We start from the raw sequence: 24,621 nt of genomic DNA, 5'->3' as shown, positions 1-24,621 counted from the left end.
CTGTGCCAGGAGAGTAATGCGCTATTTCTGAACTGTGTCCGCCTTCCCTTCATCTCCTCTCCACCCTGTTCCAGGAGCGCTTTTATCTGCATTATGGAGAGGCCAAGGGCAAATTAACAAATCAGAAGATGCCCTACAATGGTTATGATTCCACTGGGACTTGAAGATCATCGCCCTAGCAGGAGACACTGGGAAATGTGCTAAATGAAGGCTTCTGCCTGACCTACCATGATTTGCAGCAGGCTACAGCTGAATTCTAATGGTCCACTTTACTCAGAGAAGACACGCGCATGGACTGCTTTGACCTTCAAGCAAAGACATGGACATTAAAAAGCATTCTTTCAAGCAGTCCGCAGGGTGACCATGAAGTCATCACAAGTAGCGGGGTTCTAGCATGGCGTGGGGAGCCCTACAGAAGAGCTGTCCAATCCAGAGCTGGAAAGAAGGAAATGGACAGCTATGCAACCAATTAAAACAAAGCAAGGTGCCTTCAGAAAAATCAAGGGGCCGTGGGGAAGTGGGGAGAAAATGGACGGTGTGTTTTTGATGAGGGCCTCAGAAGCTATGCTGTGTTGCAGTGGTGGAACCACAGAGCACCCCACCTCTAAAGAAACTGGAAATCTGAACTATTTATGTGCTGATTTGTTCTTATGTAACTGCTTAATGCAATAAAATCCTTTAATGTGATTAACATCAATAGAATAAAATCCACTGATCTGTATGTGAAGGCAAGCTGGTGCCTGCTAGATGTTTTGGCCCCTAGCTCCCAAGTTTCTAGATCACTGGCCATGTTGGCTGGAGCTAATGGGAGCTGGAAGAGGGAAATGATAGAGAAGGGTTTATGAAAGCTAGTTGCCCTTTCCTGCCAAAATGTGTGCAGCGCACTGGAGGCTGGAAGGTACCTTAGGAAAGAACTGGCGAATGCACATCAGGTACTACAGATTTCTGCATACGCTTAGGAGTCCATGCTGTGCACCAGCACTTTCTGGAGATCTTTAGAAACGTGTTCAAGAAGAACAGATGATACACTTGAGAGGCCTACATATCTTGCAGCGTACCTGGCATAAATAACAGATTTAATAAAGCTAGTACTCGATTTTAATGCTAGGCAGATGGCAGATACAGCGGACTGAGACAACTCCAGTAGGTGACAGGAATGCTGAAAGCAGAGCTGAATGGAACCTTGCCTCCAAGTTCAAGGCCCTGCAGCTCTAGAGAGGACTGGGGTGGGCTGGATGGGAGCAGAGGTGCTGCTAGGCCCGGGTCCTTGGGGCCACAGTCCCAAACCTGCCTACTTGGCTCCTACATCCATTCCCCAAAGCTCCGGATGTCTATTGAAGCCAACGCAAAGCTTTTTCCTTAGCTTAATTGCTTTACAGACTGCAATTTTCAAGTTGGATTAAAGCAGCAGAGGGAAGATTTAATTCTCCCCTCTCCACAGGTTACAATCTTCTTCTGCCCCTTTTTTGATTGATTTGAAATGACCTGGGCCAAGGTGCAATTTGCTGAAAACTTTATTTTTCTCCCCTAGATTTGGATAAGAAATTAATTGGCTGGCATTAGGGGTTCTGGGCTCTGCCTCGTGTGAAGTTTCAATAAATCCTAGGAATTCTTTCTACATTTCCATGTATAGATACAAATGGCCACATGCAACATATTTTCTATGTCCCCAGGTCCTGAATCTTTTAATTGCTTAGTAAAAGCTCTGCTTGGTGGCGGTGGTGGCTTCTTACACCCCTACAAGGGCTACACAAATGTCTGTCTTATCTCACAGTCCCATCTTAAAATTGTACGGCACCATAGAACTAGAACAGGGCATTTAAAGAGGTGCACCAGCTTTCACCAACGCAGCACCCTCCAGATGGGCTGGACTACAAGTCCCATCACCGCAGCAGCATGGTGATTAGCCATGAGCCACTAGGGAATGATGGGAATCATGCTCTAATACAATCTGTCTGAGGAAGGCTGTCGCAGAAGCTAAACAGCTTTACATACCCAAACAATGGATACCCTCCTTCTTTGCTTTAATTTCTCAAAACCAAGACACTTCGCTTTGTGCTCTTTTATCGGGTGAGACCCTGCAGAAAGACAATACTTCGCGTGTTCTCCTGGAAAGGCTTTGCAAATCCAGATGGAGATCTTAATTCCTCCATTAATTAGAATTCTGCAGAGCTCACGACAGCAGCCGGCCGCTGCCCTCCTATTCTGTATTCATGATCAATTCAGAAAACCTTGTGAAATCCTACACAAGCACAGGAGATGATACTTTAAGTGTGCTTGACTTCAGCCCCCGCTGGGTATGGACAATTACCACTTGGAGCCCGAGTTGCGCCCTTTTGCCTGCTCGGGTCTTGCCTTCGACCGCATTGTCACGCCCTGTTCCTTCCTCTTGCTCCTGATTTTCTCTCGCCTTCCCAAGTTGCCTGTCCTGATGACTCTGCCAGAAAATTATGACCATTTGCGCTGGCCGTGGGAGGGGAGAGCAATCCCTTTGCTACTCATCACTGCCGCCTTCAGCCGTGTCAGTTTATCTGATCCTGCCTGCCTCCTGTCCTGAACCCTCTCCCTCAGTGCAATAAGCCACAGAGACCTCTGTGCCTTTAAGCACTGCAGACTTTGGTTAGAGTGTCCTTTTTCATTAGAGGAATGCCTTTTCTTTCCATCAAGCATCCCATTCCTCAGATCACAGCAGCAAGGACCAGGGCTCCATCACGGAGCACAGGATCCACATGCAAAAGGTCCCCGATGAAATCCCTGGCATCTTCTAGCACGGCTGGAAGAGAGTCCTGCCCAGGAAGACCCGGGAGAGACGCTACCACTCCGTGCGAATGACACTGAGATGAACCAACGCTCTGGTGTCACTGGGCTGCTTTATATGCACCGGTTAACTATCCCTGTGTGTCCACATGTACCGTCTATGTTTGAGGCTCTTCTCTAGCAGCTCTGGAACTGGATAGATGGCAGGCAGCGACAAGTGACAGAGTTTTCTGATTCGATTCTTTTTCTCCTGCCTCCAGTCTATTTAGTGACTATTCCATAGGCATGCTTGCTACAGATTTGTTTTGCATATTTAAAGAAGTGTGCCTGTTGGGTGGCTTCTTCCAATGGCATGCACTTCAGTGCTCATTGACCAAGGAGTACATATATTCCTTTTTGGACCGTACACATTCTCCCTTGTACACTTTTCAAATGTGTTCATTTTATGCAATACCGCAGAATGCATTATGAGCCTGCAAATGTACAGATTTTCAAGGGTAAAGTCTGTGTCAATTACCGGAAGAAGTAGATTGAGCAAATCTGTTGGGAAAACTGGAGAAAGTGGATCCCTCACACACCCCTAGAAATCCCTAAGAACTGGATTCACACACATGCCCCCCCCATGAGTTAGAGCCTTTGCTATGGCACATGCCCCTCTGATGAACAGTGAGTGCCATCAGTCAAACGCACTCCACTGGTCCCTGCATTTCTACCCCCTTTGCTGCTTAACTGTGGAGATTTTATAGACTTACTTCAAGTCTGCTGCTATTAAATTAAATCCATTGTAAAGGTGTCCTTCTAAGGCAACTTTCTTCAAGTAAGAGTAACTGTCCGCATCCGTCGTCAAAAAATTTGTCACGAGGGCACCTGCGAGGAGCAAGAGTGGGGAAAAGGGGGATTTAGAGTCTGCTCAAATGATTTCCTATAAGGAAAACTGGCATTTCACTCCACTGGGCTAGCCCAGCCATCTATCAGAGACGAATAAGCTTTCAGACTCTCTGCTTGTCAAGAGCAAAGCATGGATACAGATAACTTAAGGTTGATTGATAGTGGCCACTGCTCACCATTTCAAATATTGCAGGCCTGCTTCAATGAAAATGCTGTGCAATCCTCATCAAATCCTCCCTAATTCAGTTTTCCAGTAGGCAGAAATTATGCACAATTACTCGGTTGCAGACGTGTGCTTTAAGCCCATAGGGGGCCCGTGGTGGGAACCCTCCAGACCAGCAAAGCTGGGTCTCCAAAGCAGACACTGCATAATGTGTGTGTGAACACAAAAGGCCAGAAAGATACACTGCCCCTGCCCCCAATGCTTACATACGCCCATCAGACACTCTTCAAACTCTTGCTGTTTGCCCTTCCTGGTTCTTATTTCTGTTAAGACTTTTCAACTTCCTCTTGTTCGTTACAGAGCCGGCTTTGCTGCAGAGCAAGGGCTGTCCATCATCACCACCACCACCATTTACATTTGAAAGAGTGGATTTATGTTATGGTGCTCAAATGCCAGCGATTCTGCTTCGAATATTCAGTTCTTTTGTGGATTTGCTTGGTTCAGGTCACATGCATTTGCCTTCTGGAAAGTGAGTTTCTAGGACTGACCATGAGCAGCGTGGCAGCCAACCACGGCCCCCACTTTGCATGAGCTCCCAGAACCCTCTCAAAATTCAACATGGGCCCACCAAACCGAAAAAGCCTGAGCACTCCTCTGGCTTGTAGGGCCTCTCCAACGGGATCCTCTTTCTTCTAATCTGCAGCCTCCTCCTTCTAGCTAGGGGTACGAGACAGCAGCCCTGATTGTACGGAGCACGTGATCGACCACTGAGTGACAGCTCTTCCAAAGAAGTGCTTTCTGCTGGATGAGCAGACCTTTGCCATAAATCAATATGTTGGGCTGGTTTTCATTCAGTAATTTTTGTGTGTTTTATTTGTGTCTTAATGCATTTGCTTTACTGTTTTAAACCAACTTTCCCCTGCTACTTAAAATTCCAATAACAGTTAGCTGCCTGGAGAATTATTTTGTAAACTGTCCAATGAACTTTGGCCATTGGGTGTTATAGAAATGTAATACATGAAATCATTATCACTGTTTCATTATGCTCTGCTGTATGCCATTTTGGGAGAGTTTATTATCTAATAGATTTTATATACTGTGGATCACATATAGAAATATCTCTAAATTCACCCTAACGGGCAAATTATAATTAGTTTCTATAAGTAAGTATGTTTTTGGATTAATAATGCAGAAGAAGCTATTCTAGGCTTCAGAACATTGTAGGAAATGTAAGGAAAGAACCAGAACGTGCTTGCGACAGAATGAATTTCCACTACAAGGATTTACTATTGCATACTTCAAGGTACAAGCATTCGTTCCATTTCCTTATACATACCTCTTCCTTTTGCATTCTTGTCTATCTTTGGCTGCATATAATTGGTCAAGGCTGCCATCTTGCCTTTCTTGCTGATTCCAAGCCAAGTCCCACCTTCTTTTCCCTCCTCCATATCCAGTCCTGCAGTACCAATAAAACAAACAGCATCTGTAAGGATGTAAGGGTTCCGCCGGCGTGAAGCAAGGCACATCACAGATCCTCTCAGCTGCCAGCGCGCGTCAGCAGGGCAAGCACCGCGAGAGGAGCACGGAGGCAGTCTTGTGAAGCATCTGAAGGCGCCCCCGTGCTAGCAGGAACCACGGCCAGTGTGGCACAAAGCTTGCACTTCCAAAAATAACCCCAGAAATGAGCGCAAATGCTTGTTTCCAGAAGAAGGCAGATCAGCAGAGCTTGCAAGAAGGGGCTCTGTTGACCCATCCTATTCTGCAAACAAGCATTGCCACTTTTTTGGGGTGGGGGGACTTTCGGAAGCACCCACTTTCCCTTGTGCTAGCAAAGGATAGCAGAAGCTGAAAGAGCAGAGAGGCAGTGTTTATTCCAATGGCTGCCCAGAGAGCACAATGTTAATGGGGGGCTTCCAAACAAATTTAATAAATAATAAATACTGGGTTCTTTTCCTTGTATGACGAGGTGAGAAAATTGCCCTGAGATTTTTTCTTAAATGCCTGCTAAAGCATTGCTAGTTTCTTAGAAGGCAAGCAAGAAATGAACAAGCAAGCTTCTATTAAGTAGAAGTCAAAGAGGGATGCTCCACCCCATCCTTTACCCACTAGCCACTCCTCTGTACTGTTCTTGCAGCGGGAGAGACTGTCTGTCCTCCCAGGCTAGCCCTGAAACTCAGCAGATGGGCCACCAAGGGAGGGGTGTTTCTGGGTTGGCCAAGGAAGACACTGCTTTGCGTTCTGGGTGGCAGAGGAAAGGTGGAGCAAGCGATCCCTCCATCCACCAGCTTCCTTCAGAGCCAGCAGTGGAAACCAAGCAAGCTGGTGGACGAGGGATGGAGAGAGCAACTCTCCTACTGCCAAGCCCACTCATTTGCCTGCCCAGAATCCCTTGCCACCTAGGCCAACCTGGCCAGTTTAAAAACAAGGCTGCATTAAGACAGAAGATAGACAGAAGACAGACAGATGCACAACCGTTTTATTTAGTGAGCTTGCTTTCACTTTATTGTGTGGACCTCTAGTTTCATCTGGGACAAAAAGGAAAGAAAGGCCTGATTAATTCAAAGGGCGTTAGTTACACAATAAATGTAACCTAAACCACTGACACCCTTGAGAATATTTTCAATTCAAGGCACTTTCGCCTCATAAAAACTAAGCACAGAAAAGCTTAGAGAGACAGAGTAAACACATCAAAAATGGGGTTTAGCTTCTCCCCATTTTGCTACAGGCTAACATTCTGTTAAAATTCAGACTTCAGCATCAAAGTGTGCGGCTTTTTTTTCTGCCATGCATCGGTATAAAAGGGGAGAAAAAATATCCATCAAGAATTTGGAATGAAAGCTAGACTTTCAGAAAGTAAAAGGAGCTGCAGTGTTGAGAGAATGATTTATCCATACAGTTCCTCTCTGCCAATGACAACAACATCAAGCATAAGAGAAAAATCTTTGCACGGTTATTTTTTTTTTCTTTTAAAACTATGCTTTGCCTGCCTGTGCCTCATTTTTATTTATGTGCATAGTGAGACTAGCTCTTCAGTTTGGCTAGGCAGAGAAAAGATGCTTGTGTGAGGGAGAGCTAAGTGGACAAAAGGCTGAGTAACTTTTTAGAAAGTTCCCAGGAATGAGGCTAATAAGCTGAAAATACTGGAGAGCTGCTTTTGTTTATCAGTCTGTAAATTGCAAACTGATAAAAGGCAATGGAAGGACACACTTCAGAAACTCTCTTTTCTTCAGTGTGAAGTTGTTTAACTGTTGATCAATGCCTGTATGATTAAAGATGAAAGGCAAGTTCACACAAATACTTTTAAGAGTGCAGCTTTCTGGTTTTCCTGCCAAATCCGTACACTTGAAAAATGGGTTGTCACACCACATTTATGGGAGAGGAGAATCCATTTCTATTATTTTTAACTAGGGCTGAAATCACTCGATTTCAGGTGTCAAATGAAAACGCTGCTGAGTAAGGTGTAAAAACACACACGCACACAAACACACATGCACACAACCACAAACACAAGCAATAAAGAAAATCCAATAAGTTAGGAGATACTTTTATTAGAACTAACCAAAATGCACAAAAGGAGTTTGCCACTACAATGAAATCTACCACCAGAAGAAGATTTGTTATCACCTGTAGAAGGATTTTGCACTGAGGGTTACATTCTTCCAGTGACTAGATAATACTCACCACCGGGCGGCAACAACAACAATAGCAGCAACAATAATGCTTTTCTATCCCACCTTTTCCCTACTGTGAAGAACCCGGAGTAACTTACATAGCTCCATTTTATCCTTACAATAACAACCTTGCAAGGTAGGTTTATAAAGTGACTGGCTCAAAGTCACCCAAATTCATGGCTGAGTGGGGACAAGAACCTGGATCTTCCAGGTTCCCAGTCCAACACTTAACCTTGATTAATATCCAGTTTTGATTATACTATATTTCTCTGCAATTCTGCCCTATGCTGATTTTGGAACCTGTGTATTTTGCCCAAGGCCAATGGCAAATCTGAATTAGAGCCAGCATTTAGGTTTTCAGAAATGAGATCAGCCACTGGTTCTCCCACAGAGAAAGCCCTGCTAAGTGCTTTTGTCCTACCTGCAACAGTTAACAATGACTTGGTTCAAGCAACACAATTACTTCCGTTCCAATTACTCGTATGGGTTCAAGCATGGGTTGTCACTGAACCACGAGTCATGTGTTGTCTGAGCCCATGCATGCTATCAAGCTATGGTAAACAACCCATAGTTCATAACTCAGCAACAAACCATGGATTCTTTTCATGGGTTAATCATGATTAACAAGACGTGGCTAGCCCATGTTTTAACAGCAACCGACACTCAACCCATTCTCGACCTCTGAGTGTAGGTTATAGTGCTGTCTGAACCCAGACAAGGATTCATTCAGTTTGCAAGTCTCTGTTTTGAGACTGGGTCTAAAACAACAGATCTCATGGTCACAACTGGCCAGATGTTTGGACTTTACCTATTTCTTCCCTCATCCCCACTTTTTGGCCCCCTTCTTGAAGGTCACAAAGATTTGTGACGTTTTCGGACCTAATGAGGGCATTGCCCAACTATGGCATCTGAGTTTTTCCTCTCATGGCTATCTGTGCTTTGCAAGCTTTTTTTTCATGAAACAGGGCCTGCAATAGTCCCACAATAGTCTTAGAAACCCTCTTGAAAATGGCATCGCAGCTCATGGTACAGACCCATTCCAATAGATTCTTCTAGTAAATTCATACTATAAATTTACAAGAAATTGGACATGGCCCGACAGAGTCACAAGTATAATTTTAAAAGATGATACAAAAGGAGGAGGGACTGCAGGTGGTGCAGTGGTTTAAACCGCTGTGCTGCTGGGCTGGTAGATTGAAAGGTCGCCGGTTCGAATCTGGGAGGAGTGCGGGGCAACAAACAGACTGCTGCACCAGAACTACGAAAACCCAGGTTTAAACCCCTACTCAGCCATGAGGTTGCCCTTGGAAAGCCAACTCAGTAGCCCCGGGCCAGTCACTGCCTCTCAGTCTAACCTTCCTCATAAGAGTATTGTGAGATTAAAAACGGGAGCAGGAGGACAACTCATTAATACTTCACTTCTGTTCCCCCCCCCCCCCCCCCCGCCCCCCAGCTGAAGCTCTCTGGGAAGCTTGCAACAATCCATAAAACCAACAATAAAAATGCAATAAATATATCTTACCTTGAGCAACACAAGAAAACAAATGAGTAACCAGTCAAGAAATGTGCTACATACCGCTGAGGATCTCACTGCTGCTGTCCCAGAAGTCAGCTGATTTCGAGGGTCTGTGATAAAATTCATCTCGATTAGCTGCTAGGATAAGCCTGCAGAACAAGAATCGGAAAATACCGCAGACTTAGAAGGTGAAAAGTAGATTACCAACAAGAACTTATTGGATGATCTGAGGACTGCTCCATGAAATACCAACTAGAAAAAGCCACATTTCCATCTCAAGACTTAGTACATCTCTGTTCTATGACAGTTTCCTGTATATAAACAGGGGAAGCATTCCTGGCCCATGAGGTCAGGCTATATTGGAGAATTCCTTCAGACAAGGGACCTGAACATCAATGACCTCCATCTGCATTACCATCTCTACACTGCCACATACATCGAGTCCTTTGGAGTGGCAAAGGTCGACCCCAATGGCTTCTGACCTAATGCATCTGTCACTTCTTGAGCCCCAACAGCGAGTTCCAGAATTTCGAGGGTGTTTGGGGGACAGAGAGTTCAACTTCCAGGAAAGCACAATCCTCACTTTAAGTTAGCACCGCTTATATAAAAAGTGGACTTCAAAGTTTTTACTTTCTCTTTCGTTTTCTCTATTTAAATGAACAGAGGGGAGGCTGAAGAGATCTGGTTTATGTTGCAATTCAATAAGCAGCTAAAGATATAAGATGCCTAGAGACAGAAAAAAGGGTTGTCTCTCCCCAAGACATACACAGAAATGCAATTCTCTGAACTCAGGGACCAAGAAGGAAATGAGCAAAAGAGCAGTTGATATGAGCAGAAAGCCTCGGAGGATAACACAACCCATATTGGTGTGGCTCTTTGGCCTTTGAGCTCCAAGGTTCACTTGGCTATTAAAGCAAAGGAGGTTCCTTTGCGTATTTGTTTAGAGTTTAATCTCATGCGCACTGGAAGATACTGTCAGTTTCTTGGTACCACTGATGGAGGACTTCTGAAAAGTTTGGACAACCACAAACTATTCCTTTCAGTAGAAATGCAGAAACTACTAAGACTTTCCACCATAGCCTTAAAATCTTTTTGACAGGAAGCCTGCTTTAATACACTATACAGCATGCCCATGCTGAGGGCCCCAGGACAAACACACACAGAACAGCAGAATTGGAAGGGGTCAATACGGCCATAGGGTCCAACTTCCTGCTCAGTCATGGACTCCTGAAAGATGCCTGTCCAGCTGCATCTTCAAGGCTTCCAGTGTGGAAGAGCCCACAACCTCCTTGGGCCATTAGTTCCACTGACATATTGCTCTAACGGAAAATCCTTCCTTCATTCGCAATCCAACTTGAGCCCATTATTTTGTACCTTGTACTCTGAGATGCAGAAGAGATCCTGGCCCTCCTCTGTATGACCACCTTTCAAATCCTTGAAAAGTGCCTTTATGTCCCTTCAGGGAATACTGAAGTCCCTTCAGTCTTCTCAAACCTAGAAATGTCCAGTTCTTTCACTCTTCTCACAAGGCTTTGTTTCCAGTCCCTGGATCTTCCTTGATACCCTCTCCTCTAATAAGATTCATGCATAATAGACATATGTATCATCTTACACTAGTATAAGCACTTAACCAGCACCAACCATTAATGCTGTGTAAACATATTACACGCACAAAGAAATCACTTCTTGTCATTAGGAAGCTGGTCTTAACCAGCATATAATTCATTGCACCGGGAACAGAAACTGCAACGACCTGATAACAGAACTGTTTTTCAGCCCCATTTCAGAGAAAATGAACAGGTAGAAGCAGCAATTTCCAAGCAACGTCATTTCCCATCCAGAAACGGCCTGGCAATAGGGCTTTATAGCTGGTCCTGGGAGCACTACACTGCCAGCAACTTGGGTTTCCCAACCCAAATTGTAATCAGCCCCTGTTCAGAGCTGAAGTTCAGGCCTGCCAGAACTAGAAGCCTCGCTGAGGCGTTTGGTCAGCCACTGCGAGAAGCTGGATGCTGGACTAGACAGAGCAGGGATGGGGACACTCAGGTCCATGAGCCACATTCAGCCCACCAACCTTCCCGGCTAGCCATGTCCTTTCCTTCAATCTCTTATCTGGTAATTTCTTGATTTTCATGTAGTTTCCCCACCCTCTCTTTCCAAAAGGCAGAAGTACCTCTCCTAAGGCCATTCGCGCTTTAAGCTTTGATATGCTGGTATTTTTTGCAACTTCGACTGCAGCTCTTTTGCCTTTGGTCCTGTCTTCCATTGGAAAATGGCCCCTGGGAGGTTCCCCCAAAGTGAATCCAGCCCTTGGGTTGAAATAGCTTCCCTGTCACTGAGGCAGGCTTTCGGCTTGGTCTTCTTAGGATGGAGTGGGTGACCCAATGCTAGTATGTCCATACAGAGTCAGTCTGAAAGGTGGGGTGTATTGTCCACTCGCTATTATACGATCAAGTACAGAAATACTTCCATTCAATATGGAATGTGTTGTCCCACAGATGAAGGGTTCAAACTGCAACCAAAAGATACAGTTCCGAAAGCCAGGGTTTAATAAGAGCCAAGCACTGCCCTCTTCTGCATTTGAGCAATGAAGCATAGATTTAAAAGGCCTCCAGGTTTAATGTGAGAAGTTACTCAAAAAACAACAATTCGAACATTCAAGGGTGACCTCTGAAGCAGTCTGCTTTCTTAAGCCAATTAGTTATAATATATTTGCTCATTATGAAGTAATTCTGATGATCTAAAAGAGGCTATAAAAGTGGACAGTAATTCATGGGAAGAGAGGACTTTGGCTACAATGGTTACACATTTCTAATCAATGAGCTAAACCAGTTAAGTTCAGAATATCTTTAATCTCAATTACTAGCTGATTTGCCAGTACACATATATTTTGGACTAAAAGGTTGTCCTAGTTATTCTCTTGCCCCCCCCAAAAATACCTCCAGAAGGGAACCTTTTTTTTTTTTTTTTTGGTGTCTTCTTTTGTACTGCAGAAAAAGGCACTTTTGTTAGTACATTAGCAAGTTTCAAGGTCCATCACCTAAGAGAGAGGAGGCACTGTCTGGAGCTAACAACTCTAGACTGCAGATTTTCAGACACGGTCTTTAAAAATAGTAGTGGCTCAAGCAAAGTAAGGCAAGGATATCTGTTCATTAGTTTGCACATCAGGAAAACACACTCTTGGCAGGGCTAACTTCTGTGAATTGGGAAGAATGCAATTAGGAGCACAGCAAATTACTTTCTATCAAGTCAGACCATTTTTATATGCAGTTAGATTGTGTCTATAGTAGGGATGGGGAACCTTTGAGCCGGGGGGGGGGGATGCAGCCCCCAGCGGTCCCCTATTGGTACAAACTTCTTTGGCTATCATCTCAGATTGCTGATGTGCACTAAGAGGCACTGAAAAACAACGAACCTTTCATTACCTTCTAATGCATTGAGCTGTGCTTCTTACAGGCGTGAAGGGCCCTGAAGAGCCGTGGAATTTGGGATGCTCTCTTAAAGCGCTGCAGACTGATTCATGCCTGCACATCCAGGAGCAGAGCTGCGCGAATCCTGCTCTGCTTGCTTCCAACCAGGCTTCAAATGGCAATATCCCCCTGGGCTTCAGCCATGCCTTCAGATGGAATGGGGTCTGAGACGTTTCCCATTTTGCAGTTCAGCCCTTGAGCTGAAAAGCCTCTACCACTGGCCTTTAACTGATAGGGTGGGATGGTCCCACCCTCAGATCACAACCTGTCCCTAAGTGAATGCCAACAGCTGCAATATAAGCATATAACTATTTTGGAGAGGCACAAAGGCAGCCAAGACGTGGATTCCCAAATGCATGTTCGGGCTAAAGGATGGTCCCTGGTCCAAAAGCCAAAGACTACATTGGCTGGACATAAACCTACAGAATTCCAAGCATGGGTTTTTCTTCAGCCTTGCCTTTAGCAGCTTGGGGTTGAACTCAGGACCTTAAACATTCGAAACATTCTCTCTACTACCAAATTATGTCCCCTTCCTGAAGCATCGAGAATGCATGCATTTATCTGTATCGTCCTTTTAAAAAGAAATCCATCACTTCTATAGGTTTTAAGTCAAGTCTGCAAAAGTTGGCAAGCTAATGGAACAAAATCAAGTTATTTACTATCACGACACCATGGGCTAGCAGTGAGCTTGATGGATTTGAATCAGCTCACCTAATTTTTAATTCCCCTCTGTTCTGCTCCATGAACATACAGTTGGGGATGTGTGAGGAACCAGGGGTGACACCCCCTGGATGTGCAGGAGGACCCAAATTTCTCACCCTAACCATAATCTGAAGCTTAAACCAAATCCCAACTGGGGGCATTCTTGCTGATCGCTCACACCTTCAGCCTTATAGACATTATTCCCAGGTACACGGACATGCAGAGGAAGCCAGCTTTCTCTAACCCTTGCTTAACCACCACCCCAGCTCTTAAGCTGTAGCATTTCACTGAAATGTAAGCTGAGTCTCCTCCCCGACATCCATGTGTAGGTCAGACCTCAGGTTGCGAATTTCCTTTATTTGCAAATGAAATTTGCACAGATCGGCATTTAGAAGCCACAATGCACACAAATTACAATTATGAAATTTGCCCAGTTCAGAGAAAATCAGTTCTCTGGGGCGTGTGTTGTTCTACAAATGTCAGTGGCTGTTAAAATAATTGTGTGCGAACTGTGGTCCGCCTCAGAGATGGAATCCTACAACCCTTCCTCCCTGACTTGACTTGCTCTTTACCATTGGATCGGAAGTACAACGAAATTCTTCCAGTTCAAACAAGGCAGATTCCCTTGTTTCAGAACATCCCTGCATGCAGCACCTTTTAGAGATTCTAGTTGCCTCTCCTGCAGGCCCCCGCAAGGCACTGCATCTTATTTCTTAGATCATTTTTATTCATACTCTGTCCAAATACATCAACTGAAAAATGCATTACTCTGAAACAACTTCTGTGTGTCAAATCTATTTAATCCGTGGGAAGAAGAACAGGGAGACTTACAAATAAGAGCAGAAAGATAGGTTAATGCTATGATGTTGCCTTTATTTAGGAAACAAGGCTTAACATTTTGCCCAAAATTTAACCATTCCAATGAGAGCAGAAATGCATCTTGAATGCTGAAATGACCTTTGGACTTCAGCACACAGCCTTTATTCCGCAGAATTCAGCTTTTGGTTCTGCACCTTTGAGATTCACACAAACTGACACTACAGAAAGAATGTAAGGCAACTCGAACTGGGGGATGCCTGGGTTTAAACCCTCACCTGGCCATGAATATTGCTGGGTGACCTTGGGCTACTCACTCACTCTGTTTCTCTCTCTCTCTCTCTAGCAGGGCTCACAGGGCTGTTGAGAGGATATCATGAAAGGCAAAAAGCTGGTGAGAAGGATGGGATAAAAATGACCATGTATCCGGCCAGAGTACCTCGGTGTCTGTGATGCAATCTGAGCAATCACAGGATGAAGGTTCATGATAGCCACATCACAGTGTATTTCCATGAACCGTTTGTCCTTCCTGTTACCTAGAAAGTCCATGTTCTTCTCCCCAACCCTTTTCACCAGTCAAATATGGCCATCTGTGTTGACCTAGGCAGCACCCACTGGGTTGCCCTTTGGGGTGCAGAGATGCAGCTTGCTAATGTTCTAAAGGCCAGCCTCTTAGGACTACAACCACTGCAGAAAGGACTGCTCTGCCAATGTTGAAACAGCATAAAGGAAAAGAGAAAAAGAAGAGGATAATCTGATCAGTGAGATTTCTCCAAATATGTCATTTTGCTTATTATATTTCTATCCCACTCAACAGCTGAAGCTCCCTGGGCAGTTTGTAAAGATTAAAAACGTAAATTATACACTGGATAAAACCTGTGTATGTACAAAACATAAAAGCAGACAATGCAGAGATGTCTAAGCAATTCCTAATACAACCCTGTAGTCTCCAGGCAACATCTAAATTTCAGTGAGTTTTTGGACTCCCAACTACATGGTTGGAAAATCACTGGGTCATAACGGGCCCCTCTGTCTACCCCACAGCCGTTGTGCTTGCTGGGTCTGCAAGGTCAAGAGAACAAGTCCAGAGACAGACTTAAGAAGCATTCCAAGGGTCAAGGAGGGGAAACTAGCATCAACAAAATATCACATACCTTGGTGATGACACGGCATAACATCCCTACTGCCTCAAGGCACCCTAAATCCAAATTAAAGTTTTGCAGGATGGAAAGAATGCAGAAAAAAACCCTCTGCTTCCACATTTCTTCTGGCCTGCACAGGATCCCTTTAATCTTCTGGGTGCAGAGGTTTAGGGGCATCTGGAGTGGACTGTGCCCTTAAAACAGTCAACAATAAGAAAACCCAGGGCCTGATTAAACATGGATTAATGGGATTCCGTTGAATGGACTCCTCAGCCAGTGCTAGGTACTAGGGCAACATGGTTGGTGCAGCTTGGCGCTGCCCAATGTCAGGTGAATTAGAACAGCAAATACACAAAACCACACATGTTCACATGCTGGTGTGGGCAACTCGTGCCTCTTTGGAATCATCTGAAATCCAAATCATTTACTGAACACAGTGGCGTAATTCAGGCATTGCAACCTGACTGTTGCGAACGGGCTTTGTGCTTCCACAGCCCTGACTTTGGGTAAACCGTGCAAACTGCAGTATGCAGTGAGGGCAACTGTAAAACCCAGCCTGGACCCAGACTTAGGCATGTGTGCAGCTGGACTGGTGGAAGATCACTTCCTACCTCTCTGGGCTCCTGGAAAGGGTGCACAGAAGGCAAGGGTCGAGGATCCTTTGCAATCAGATGGAGGCAACTTCAGTGAGTGGAGTCCATCTAGCAAGGTCTCCAGCCTGAACTGCAAACTGTGGCTTCTGATATGGGCTTTGAAAGTGAAGTGCAATTAGCAAAAAGGTGGAGTGACGTGGAGCAAGAAGGAAGAATGAGCATGCAGAAGCATGCATGACAGTCACAGTCACAGAGGCCAAACCATGGTCATGAAGTCTCCAACGCAAGTCAGAAGCCAAAGACCTGGAATTATGGGGGAAGAGGGGAATGAAAGGTTTAAGCTCAGAGTGTTAATTAAATAACTTCTTCCTTTTCAAGTAAGCCATATCAGGGAGCAGCAGCAAAAGTGATCATCTTCCAGATAAATTATACAGAACTCCAAAGATAGCTGCATAACCTCAACTGCGTGAAGATTTATGCAACTTTTTAATGTGGAGGCAAAAGAGATGGAAACATGAGAAACCATTTGAGCCATTTCCTGTGATATAATTCAGTTCCATAAAAAGATTATGAGATTATGGCTCATAAATCTAAAACCTGTATTTACAAAAAGTAGCAATTTGTATTACAAAAATTGGATTTATGAAAACACACAAATGTAAATAAGAAACATTCATACACAAAACAAAAAGGATACCTCGCAGCAGCTCATTGAAGAAAACAAGGTTCTTGCTCAATTAAACTGGATGCCTATCTAATCTAGCATTCTGTTCCCACAGGGACCAACCAGATGCTTGTGAGAAGTCCACAAACAGGGCACGGGCACAAATGGCAGCCTTCCACTATTAGAGTAATCTCATACCCAAATCCTACCCATATAGACATGCTCTAAAAAGGTAAAGGTTTCCCCTTGACATGAAGCCCAGCCATGCCTGACTCTAGGGGGTGGTGCTCATCTCCGTTTCCCGGCTGAGGGAGCCAGCATTTGTCCAGAGACGGTCTCCATGGCCATGTGGCCAGCATGACTAAACACCCAAGTGCACGGAACGCTGTTACCTTCCCACCAAAGTGGTGCCTTTTCATCTCCTTGCATTTGCATGCTTTCGAGCTGCAGGGTTGGCAGGAGCTGGGATGGAGCAACGGGAGCTCACCCCGCTGTGCAGATTCGAACCAGCGACCTTCCGATCAACCGGCACAGCGGTTTAACCCACTGCGCCACCTGCATCCCTTTGTCTACCTGCAGCTAGACATGCTCTAGCTGGGCCCCATTTGCCAGGGTCAGTCCATGTTTCCTGGCCCCTGCCAAGGCAATGACCTGCTTTGCTTTGGTGGCTTGGAGACGCCTTCAGATTATTGTCCGCATGAGTTACTATGATTGTCCCGAGAGACACAGGGAGCTGCCTTATACAAAATTAGACAGCCGATTCTGTCTAGCCCAGTAACGCCCACACCAGAGATGGGGAACCTCTGGCCCGTGGGCTAGATTAGGTCTGCAGAAGTCCCCCATAAGGCCCTGAAGTTCTTTGGCCCCCGGCTGGATTTCCCCCAGCTCAGAGTTGCAGAAAGAGGGTGCCTTTCTGGAGTGCTTGGAACCTTAAAAGTCTTATTTTCTGATCAGTGATGAGGCAGCCCTTTCTGGGGCAGTGAGCCGAGACCTAGAGGCACACAAAATAGGGCTTCAGGCAGATTTCATCCCCATGCAACGCACAGCCTTTCTGCACCCTGACTGCACTGTTCATTCCTATGCGGCTAACAGCAGCCAAGTGTGGGTCTGGACCACGCAATTGCTAGCTCAAGCAGGCTTCGTAACTGAGCACAACAGCTAGAAGAACAGTAGCTTGACTTACTGTCTGTATTTCTCACTTTGGTGATGACACACACTTTCTGTAAGCTTTAGAACTGGCAAATACTGCTGGTAATTTCAGGGAGTGTCAAGAAATAAGACATTTCCCTTTAATAAAACCATTAAGCCTTATACTGTGAACATCAAAACATTTCTATGGTTATTTTATCCCTTTGGTTGAGCCCCCCCCCCCCCGCTGTCTGAGCTTTAGCAAAACATTTTCTATATTGCAAGTTTAGTGCTGGCATATGGATTTGTCATTTTCTCGTTGTCTTTATGGTTTAAGCAATTTTGCACCACTTCCTCGTATTATATACTTCATTAATTTTATCTTACAAGTTTTGTTATGATGCTGGTAGCCTTACTTTAAAAAAAAATCATACTGTGTGTCACATTTCTAAAATTATTGTTTAATAAACTGTGTGCTTTAAAAATATATATCATGTGTTAAACAAAAACATTAAATGCATATTTTTACCCTGGAGGTAAATTTGACTGAAATGGAAACATGATCCGCTAACTCAAAAGGCATTTGATGACCACACTGAAAATTACTGTACAAAAGTATCACACACTGGGCCAAGTTGCAACACCTTGTTTTTCATTTTGAGGTTGGATTGTGAAACTTTGGGTCAAATGAAATGAAATGCAACAGCCGCCAACATTTCGTAGCCAGACAGAGCAAAAGTAACCAGGCTCAAGACAGCAGGAGAGAAACTAACCCCTTTCCCTTGAACTATAGCCCCCTGTTTGCTTGAGGCAGGAGGTCTGGATGCCATTAATTTTCTTCATCATCAGTAGCTGTTTCCGTAGCAATTAGCATCCAAATGGATGTTTTATGCAGTTGCCAGATTTAGTGACTTATTTTTTAATATCCTCCCAGGTTTCCTGCAAGGCACTCAAGGTGATTGACATGGTCCTTCCTCCTCCTCCTCATTTTATCCTTGCAACAACCCAGAGTAGCAGGTGAGGCTCAGCTTGCAAGCTCCATGGCAGGATGGGGACTAGAGCCCTGGTCTCCACAGTTCCATCTTGTGCCTCAGGATCAAGTATGCAGGACCTCTTGCTGCCCGAGGGCAGAACTCAACGCTGGAGGCACTCTCAAGGGCTGCGTCAATGTGGGGCGATGAACAAGGAGGTCAGGGCCCAAATACCAGCATATTTTACCTTGAAGTTCTTGCTGCCAGTAACTGCTGCCAGTAACTACTGCTAGATTCAGTGCTAGATTCTTCCAGCAAGTTCTCCTCTACCTTTTAAAAAAAAAAAAACCCTTCAGAGATGGCAAACCAGAAGAGGTCCCTGAAGTCTCAACATGATGAAAATATGACTTTTAAAAACTAAGGAAGCTTTCCCGTCAGCAGGGCTCTAAAACATTTGTCTTCATCAGGTGTTACAAATTTGATTTTAAAGAATGCTTTATTGTCACCTACTTCTGAAACTTTGGGATGAGCCAGACCAGTATCCATCAATCGGATCTATGGTTCACTGGCTAGGAAACAATCATGGCTTAATGTAAATAAGAATTAGTTGCATAAAATGCAGAGACACACACAGTATGTCAAATTGAATTTCTGATAAGAATAATCAGAGGTGGTTTAACAGATTTTGCCACCTTTTTAAAAACTGTGACTTGCTCCATGGCTAAATTCTTGGAAAACTGGAGTAAAATGGCCGGGGAAGGACTCTGTAGAATGAGCCAAAATACTTGTGTGAGGAGGTATATTAAACTTTCTCTGGTCCCGATTAAAAATTACAGCATCGTGGACCTTCTCTCATTTACAGCAGGGATGCTGCATCTTGGTCTTCTTGAGGGTTCCCTCTTCCGAAGCAGCAACAATTAATTGGGAGCGGCATATGGAGGGCACCGGGTTGGCAATGGCTGCCCTAAACAGAATGGGAACAGTGCCAGAAACACGGCTGCCCACGCCATTCTTTCCTGTTCTGGGCAGTAGAAACAGAGACGGATGTTCCGTTAATGGTGTCCATTTTCCATTTAGGAGACAAATAAGAGGCTAGATTAAGGTCACAAAGTGAACACAACAAGCAATCCCACGAATGGCTTTTCATATCCCAGCAGCTGCAGTGGCAAACATTTAGATAAGAGACTGTAACGGACACTGAACATTACCTGTATGCATTTTTGGAAACAGGTCGTGGATCGAATTTAAAGAAAAGAATGCACATGGGTAACGGAGAAGAAAGCTGTACTTCTTGCGGAGAGGGTCAGTGAAACGTCATACTGCAGCAGCCTGCAAATGAAACATAAGGGCCAATGTGACTTGGATGTTCACACAAACCCAGCTTTCTGTCCTTGCACAGAGCTCAAAATTCCTACTATTGTCATTAACAATGACAATAACGAACAGGACTTCGGATGTATATTTCTCAGGGATGCATGTATAGGCATGCCTCTGAAGGTAGACCTTTGGCACTGCTGAAAATAATAACGTTTTGAATAAGAATTTAAAATTTAGATTCTCAGGCAGAGGAAAGTGTCAGAATATTAGCAAGTCCAGAAGCAGCCAACAACAGGCTGGTTTAAGCAATTTTCCAATACCTAGTTTGTGACACAGATTTACAAATACACCCTCCTCCAGGAATGTGTACTAAACTCTCCCTTTCTAACCTGTTCAAATCATAGTTCACCCCCAAACCAGAATGGGGAACCCAGTCCAAGTCATGATTTCCAGTTCTGCTTTGGAGGTAAGCCACACACAAACCACCATTTGACCAGTTCAGACATCCATCGCAGCAAATGTTTCTCTCAAAGAAAGGGCACAAACCAGAAGTATGCAAGGGGTGAAAGAGTCAGGATGCCCAAGACTCAGTCAGTTTTTTCCATACTATGGCTTGGAGGATTGCCTGAAGTAACCTGAAGACTCAGGCTTAACAGTTTTAGTTTTTTGTTCACTAGCCACAGTTACGGCACAGGGCATGACTCTTCGGCACATTAAAATGCAAAAACGCGGATGCAAATGAAACATACATGGGTTCTGCAGCATAGACTGAAAAGTGCTAGACACAAGGAAGTTTTTCCATTGGATGCAGAAAACACACTTCATAATGTTTATCAAGTGAGTGGAAGGGGAAACAAGATACGCATACATACATTAGAGTCCATTAAAAGGTGCATTTAGACATCAGCACTCGGAATCAGTGCTGTGCACCAAGACACAAACTGAAGGGAGCCTCAGCCATCTTCCATCCCCCTTCTTCCCACCTGTCCCATGATGAATACGTTCCCAGCATTGGCTTGTGATCCTGGTTTGCAGGTTGCACCGGTTTGGCCCAGAGGGCAAACTAGAGTTCGTGGCAAGAGATATCAGGCCTGTGTAACTCACCCAAATGGTCCCTACAGGGTGCAGAGAGCATTGCAACAGGTAATCAGAGCACAGGAGAGGCCATCAATTAGCAGAAGAGCACAGGTTTTATAGGCAGAAGGCCCTGCATTCCATCTTGTGCCTCAGAATCAAGTATGCAGGACCTCTTGCTGCCCAAGGGCGGAACTCAACGCTGGAGGCACTCTCAAGGGCTGCGTCAATGTGGGGCGATGAACAAGGAGGTCAGGGCCCAAATACCAGCATATTTTACCCTGAAGTTCTTGCTGCCAGTAACTAAACCTCAGAAAGTGTTTCAACCAATTGGAAGGGGGTGAAATATGCAAAGGCCAGCTGAAGATTTGGAGGCAGGATATGTGGCCATCTTGGGCCCCTGGACCTGAGGTTCTACATCCCCATTCCAGGTAACTAGGAGCAAGTAGCAGATGATGGGGTGTGTGTGTGTGTGACTGAAAACATGCAGGGCTGCTATCCTGGCAGAGCAGGTAGCACTAGGGCCAGAAAGGCAAATACCCAGCCTTGTTAGCGTCCTTTATTCCTAATGAGCTTCTCACAGGCTGCACCCTTCTCAAGATTCTGCACACGTCTGGACAGCATGACAAACAGGAACCCCTGCATGGCTTTGAGTATTTTCTACATTGCCCCACTGGGACTAGTGTCTGGTAATGAAGCTGCAACAGGACCTTGCTTTTCCTTCCAGCTGGAAGAGGATTAGAATGCTAGTGACGAAGCAGACGCCTGCCTGTTTCACAGCCACAAGATAGCTTGTATGTATTAAGGGTTTTTCAGCATGGGGAGAGATGGTGGCGCACAGGACAATGAGAATCAATACCTGAACTCTATAATGGCTCTGAATAGTTAACTTAACCTTGCCCCAGTGTGTGATGACCAAGGGTTTTTTTTAATGAAAACTAATTAAATTATTTTTATGAGCCAAGAACATGGTTAAAGATAACGTGATCTCTGCTCATTTCTACACGACAAACTCCACTTCCAATTTGAGAGCTTCATTTCATGGCACTTTACCAAACCCTCCCACAATATCCCACTTTTTAATTCTAACAGAAGGAAGCCATTTTCCACAGTATTTCACACTATTTTGCCCTTTACTGTTAAAAGGGGAGTTGAACGTACAAGTGTTCACATGAATTTAAGAATTAATAGTCTGCCAAAACAGCAGGCTCCTGCCGTCAAGCTACAGCTCAGCTCAATACGGATGGCATTCTGTGATCGCTATTTTGTTGTACTCAACTCTCCAGCTGCTGATATCCTGCTAGGGATGTCTGGAGTGACGGGCCCGGTAATGGGCCCAGGTGATGGACAGGCAAGGTTGGGCACAGGGCCAGGGCCCCACCAACGGCCAATGCCCCCTGGAGCTCTCCTCCTCTTGCCACCGCAAGCTGCTTGCTCACCCACTGCTTCTTCTGGCTCAGATGATTGAGCTGGTCAGGAGGAGGAGCAGAGGAGTCTCCTGCCTCCTTGCTCACAAACACCCCAAACAACAACTGCAGCAAACTCTCTTATTTGGCTACCCCAGCTCCCTTCTTCCATATTTCTTTTAGAATCACATTCCAAGCACTGCTTGCATGATACTTTCTTTTCCAACCATAACTCTATATAGTGAAAGAACTGAAACTGTTTTTGTACTTTGGAGACAGATGTGTGACAAATCTGTACTCTGTTATGACATCCAAAAATGAGGGAGTGTTGTTCCTGGGCTATAAAGAAATGTCTATTTTAAGGCCGATTTTTTCAAAGGCCTTGGGAAAGGTATGCTGCCAACTCTAGTGGGAATGGCTTGCTATGAGTTTCTATTCCCTTGGTGTAAAGCAAGGAAGGCTGCAAAGTTTAGTTGATTAAAAATATTTTCTTCTAACAGAAGGATGCCCTGATTAGCTTGCCATGAGATTTTATAGACAAATGATTGACAGAAACGGGTTCTCAGAAAAACTGTAGCCATCTTAAGAGAAGCATGCTTTGCTCAGGGTGAGAGTGTACTTCAGTGGAGCATACCTCTTCTAAGAGGCTTCCCCCTACAACAACTAAGAAATGAACAAGATGCCTGTTTTGGGGTGGGGGAACCAGTTTTAGTTCATATGCATGCAAACTGAGTTAGCTTACAGGGGAAGTCCTCTGCATGCAAGGATAGAAAAATGTTCCTACAACTCCCAGCATGCCCCAGTCAGCCAAACAAGGAGTTTAGAGAGAAAAAGTCCTCAGCACCCATAGGATTCTACCTTTAATTGACTAAAATTCATTCAATCAATCAGCTACAATTTCTTAAATCTCGGACTGTCAACCTTGTAATAAAAGAAATCTTGGCCGACTGACTACATGGAATTAAGGAACTAAAGTGATCAGTCAATCATATTTGTATAAAGATGCAAATAGGAAAAAAAGCAGCAAAAATGCAACACTCTTTTTAGGCAATGCTGAAAAAGCAGGCACCACCACCAAAGAGACATTCTTTCCAGAAAGCACCAGATAAGACAGAATACATCTTTATGACGTGCTTGCCACCTGCAATTTCAAATACGCTCAAATATTTAAACCGATTATCCCCCACGGAACTCTGTTGTCTGAGTTAACAGAGCACTATATTAATATATCTCACGGAGATTTTTAATATTTTAAAGCATCTGCACCGTCTCTTTGGATCGATGTGCTGGCAGGCACTGCAACTGCTCAGAGCTGTTTTTAAAGCTCCTTAGCCATATATAAATCTATTAAATAAGTAGGAGCGAGATCCTATTGCCCCTGCCTTTGGTGCAGGAAAGCGTCCAAATCTGCACATCTACATGCATCAGAAGCCCCAGAGGAAGCCTGGCGCTGGCGATCTCTGCGGTGCTGCGCATGGCCGTTTTCCGCCATTTAGATTACGTGCTGGGCAGAGAATGTGGCAGGGAGGCTGGTACAAATAGGTGCACTCCCTGAGACCCACCTTCTCACTCCCTGCCCCCCACACCCCTTTTCCTCTCCTCTAAGGGGCACGCATGGCCCCAGGGGAGGCAGCCAGTCAGGGGTCTGCCCACATGGGATCCAATGGGTCCCAGGCAGAGGCTCAGCTTTCAGAGTCCCAGCTCCGAGTCTGCAGAATTTCTGAGCTGGGACTTTGCACCCCTAAAAAATAAGATGCGAGGAGGCCATAGGGTTGCCCCTAAGTAATATATATGTGTGTGTGTGTGTGTGTGTGTGTGTGTGTGTGTGTTTGATTTCTTGGCTGCCCAGTGGGTGCAATTCTCTGCTTTCATGCACATTCAACCTCATTCCTTGGTAAGCCACTGATGCAACCTAGATGCTGCATCTGGTTCCAGATTTCTACAGCTCAATCCATCTTTTGGGAGAGGGAAGGGGGAAATCACAGCCTCTATCCGATATTTATTTATTTATTTATTTATTTATTAAAACATTTTTATGCCGCCCCATTCGCCGAAGCCTCGGGGCGGCTCACATCATTAAGTTAAAATAATTATAATATAAATTAAAATATAAATATAAAATTAAAATACAGCAATTCAGTATAAAATAAGCCGCCCTGGCCAGATAAAACAATAATGTTAACAGTTAAAATGCCGCTTGAATAAAAAGGTCTTTGCCTGGCGCCGAAAAACAAATAACGACGGCGCCAGGCGGACCTCTCTGGGGAGCGCGTTCCATAACTTAGGCGCCACCGCAGAGAAAGCCCTCCTCTGAGTACCCACCCTCCTGATTTCTTTCACGGA

General features: G+C 44.8%; 1 protein-coding gene across 4 annotated transcripts in view; it reads right to left on the bottom strand.

The window, feature by feature from the left end:
• Positions 1-24,621, bottom strand: part of TANGO2 (transport and golgi organization 2 homolog) — a 71,918-nt gene that overhangs the window by 27,723 nt on the left and 19,574 nt on the right. For 3 of the 4 annotated variants that reach the window (XM_044440495.1, XM_044440494.1, XM_044440493.1), the window contains 4 exons: positions 19,690-19,810; positions 9,056-9,144; positions 5,145-5,264; positions 3,510-3,624 (listed from right to left, as the gene is read on the bottom strand). In XM_044440495.1, coding sequence (XP_044296430.1) covers positions 3,510-3,624; positions 5,145-5,264; positions 9,056-9,144; positions 19,690-19,745 — 380 coding nt within the window. In that variant the 5' untranslated portion in view covers positions 19,746-19,810. Of the gene's footprint in view, positions 1-3,509; positions 3,625-5,144; positions 5,265-9,055; positions 9,145-18,728; positions 18,808-19,689; positions 19,811-24,621 lie in introns of those variants that run through there. The other variant, XM_044440492.1, reaches the window with a different exon arrangement.

The sequence above is a fragment of the Varanus komodoensis genome, unplaced genomic scaffold, assembly GCF_004798865.1.
Source record: "Varanus komodoensis strain SLA01 unplaced genomic scaffold, ASM479886v1 scaffold38, whole genome shotgun sequence".
Classification (NCBI taxonomy): domain Eukaryota; kingdom Metazoa; phylum Chordata; class Lepidosauria; order Squamata; family Varanidae; genus Varanus; species Varanus komodoensis.
The sequence above is the reverse complement of the archived record's forward strand: the minus strand, read 5'-3'. Positions and strand labels throughout refer to the sequence as shown.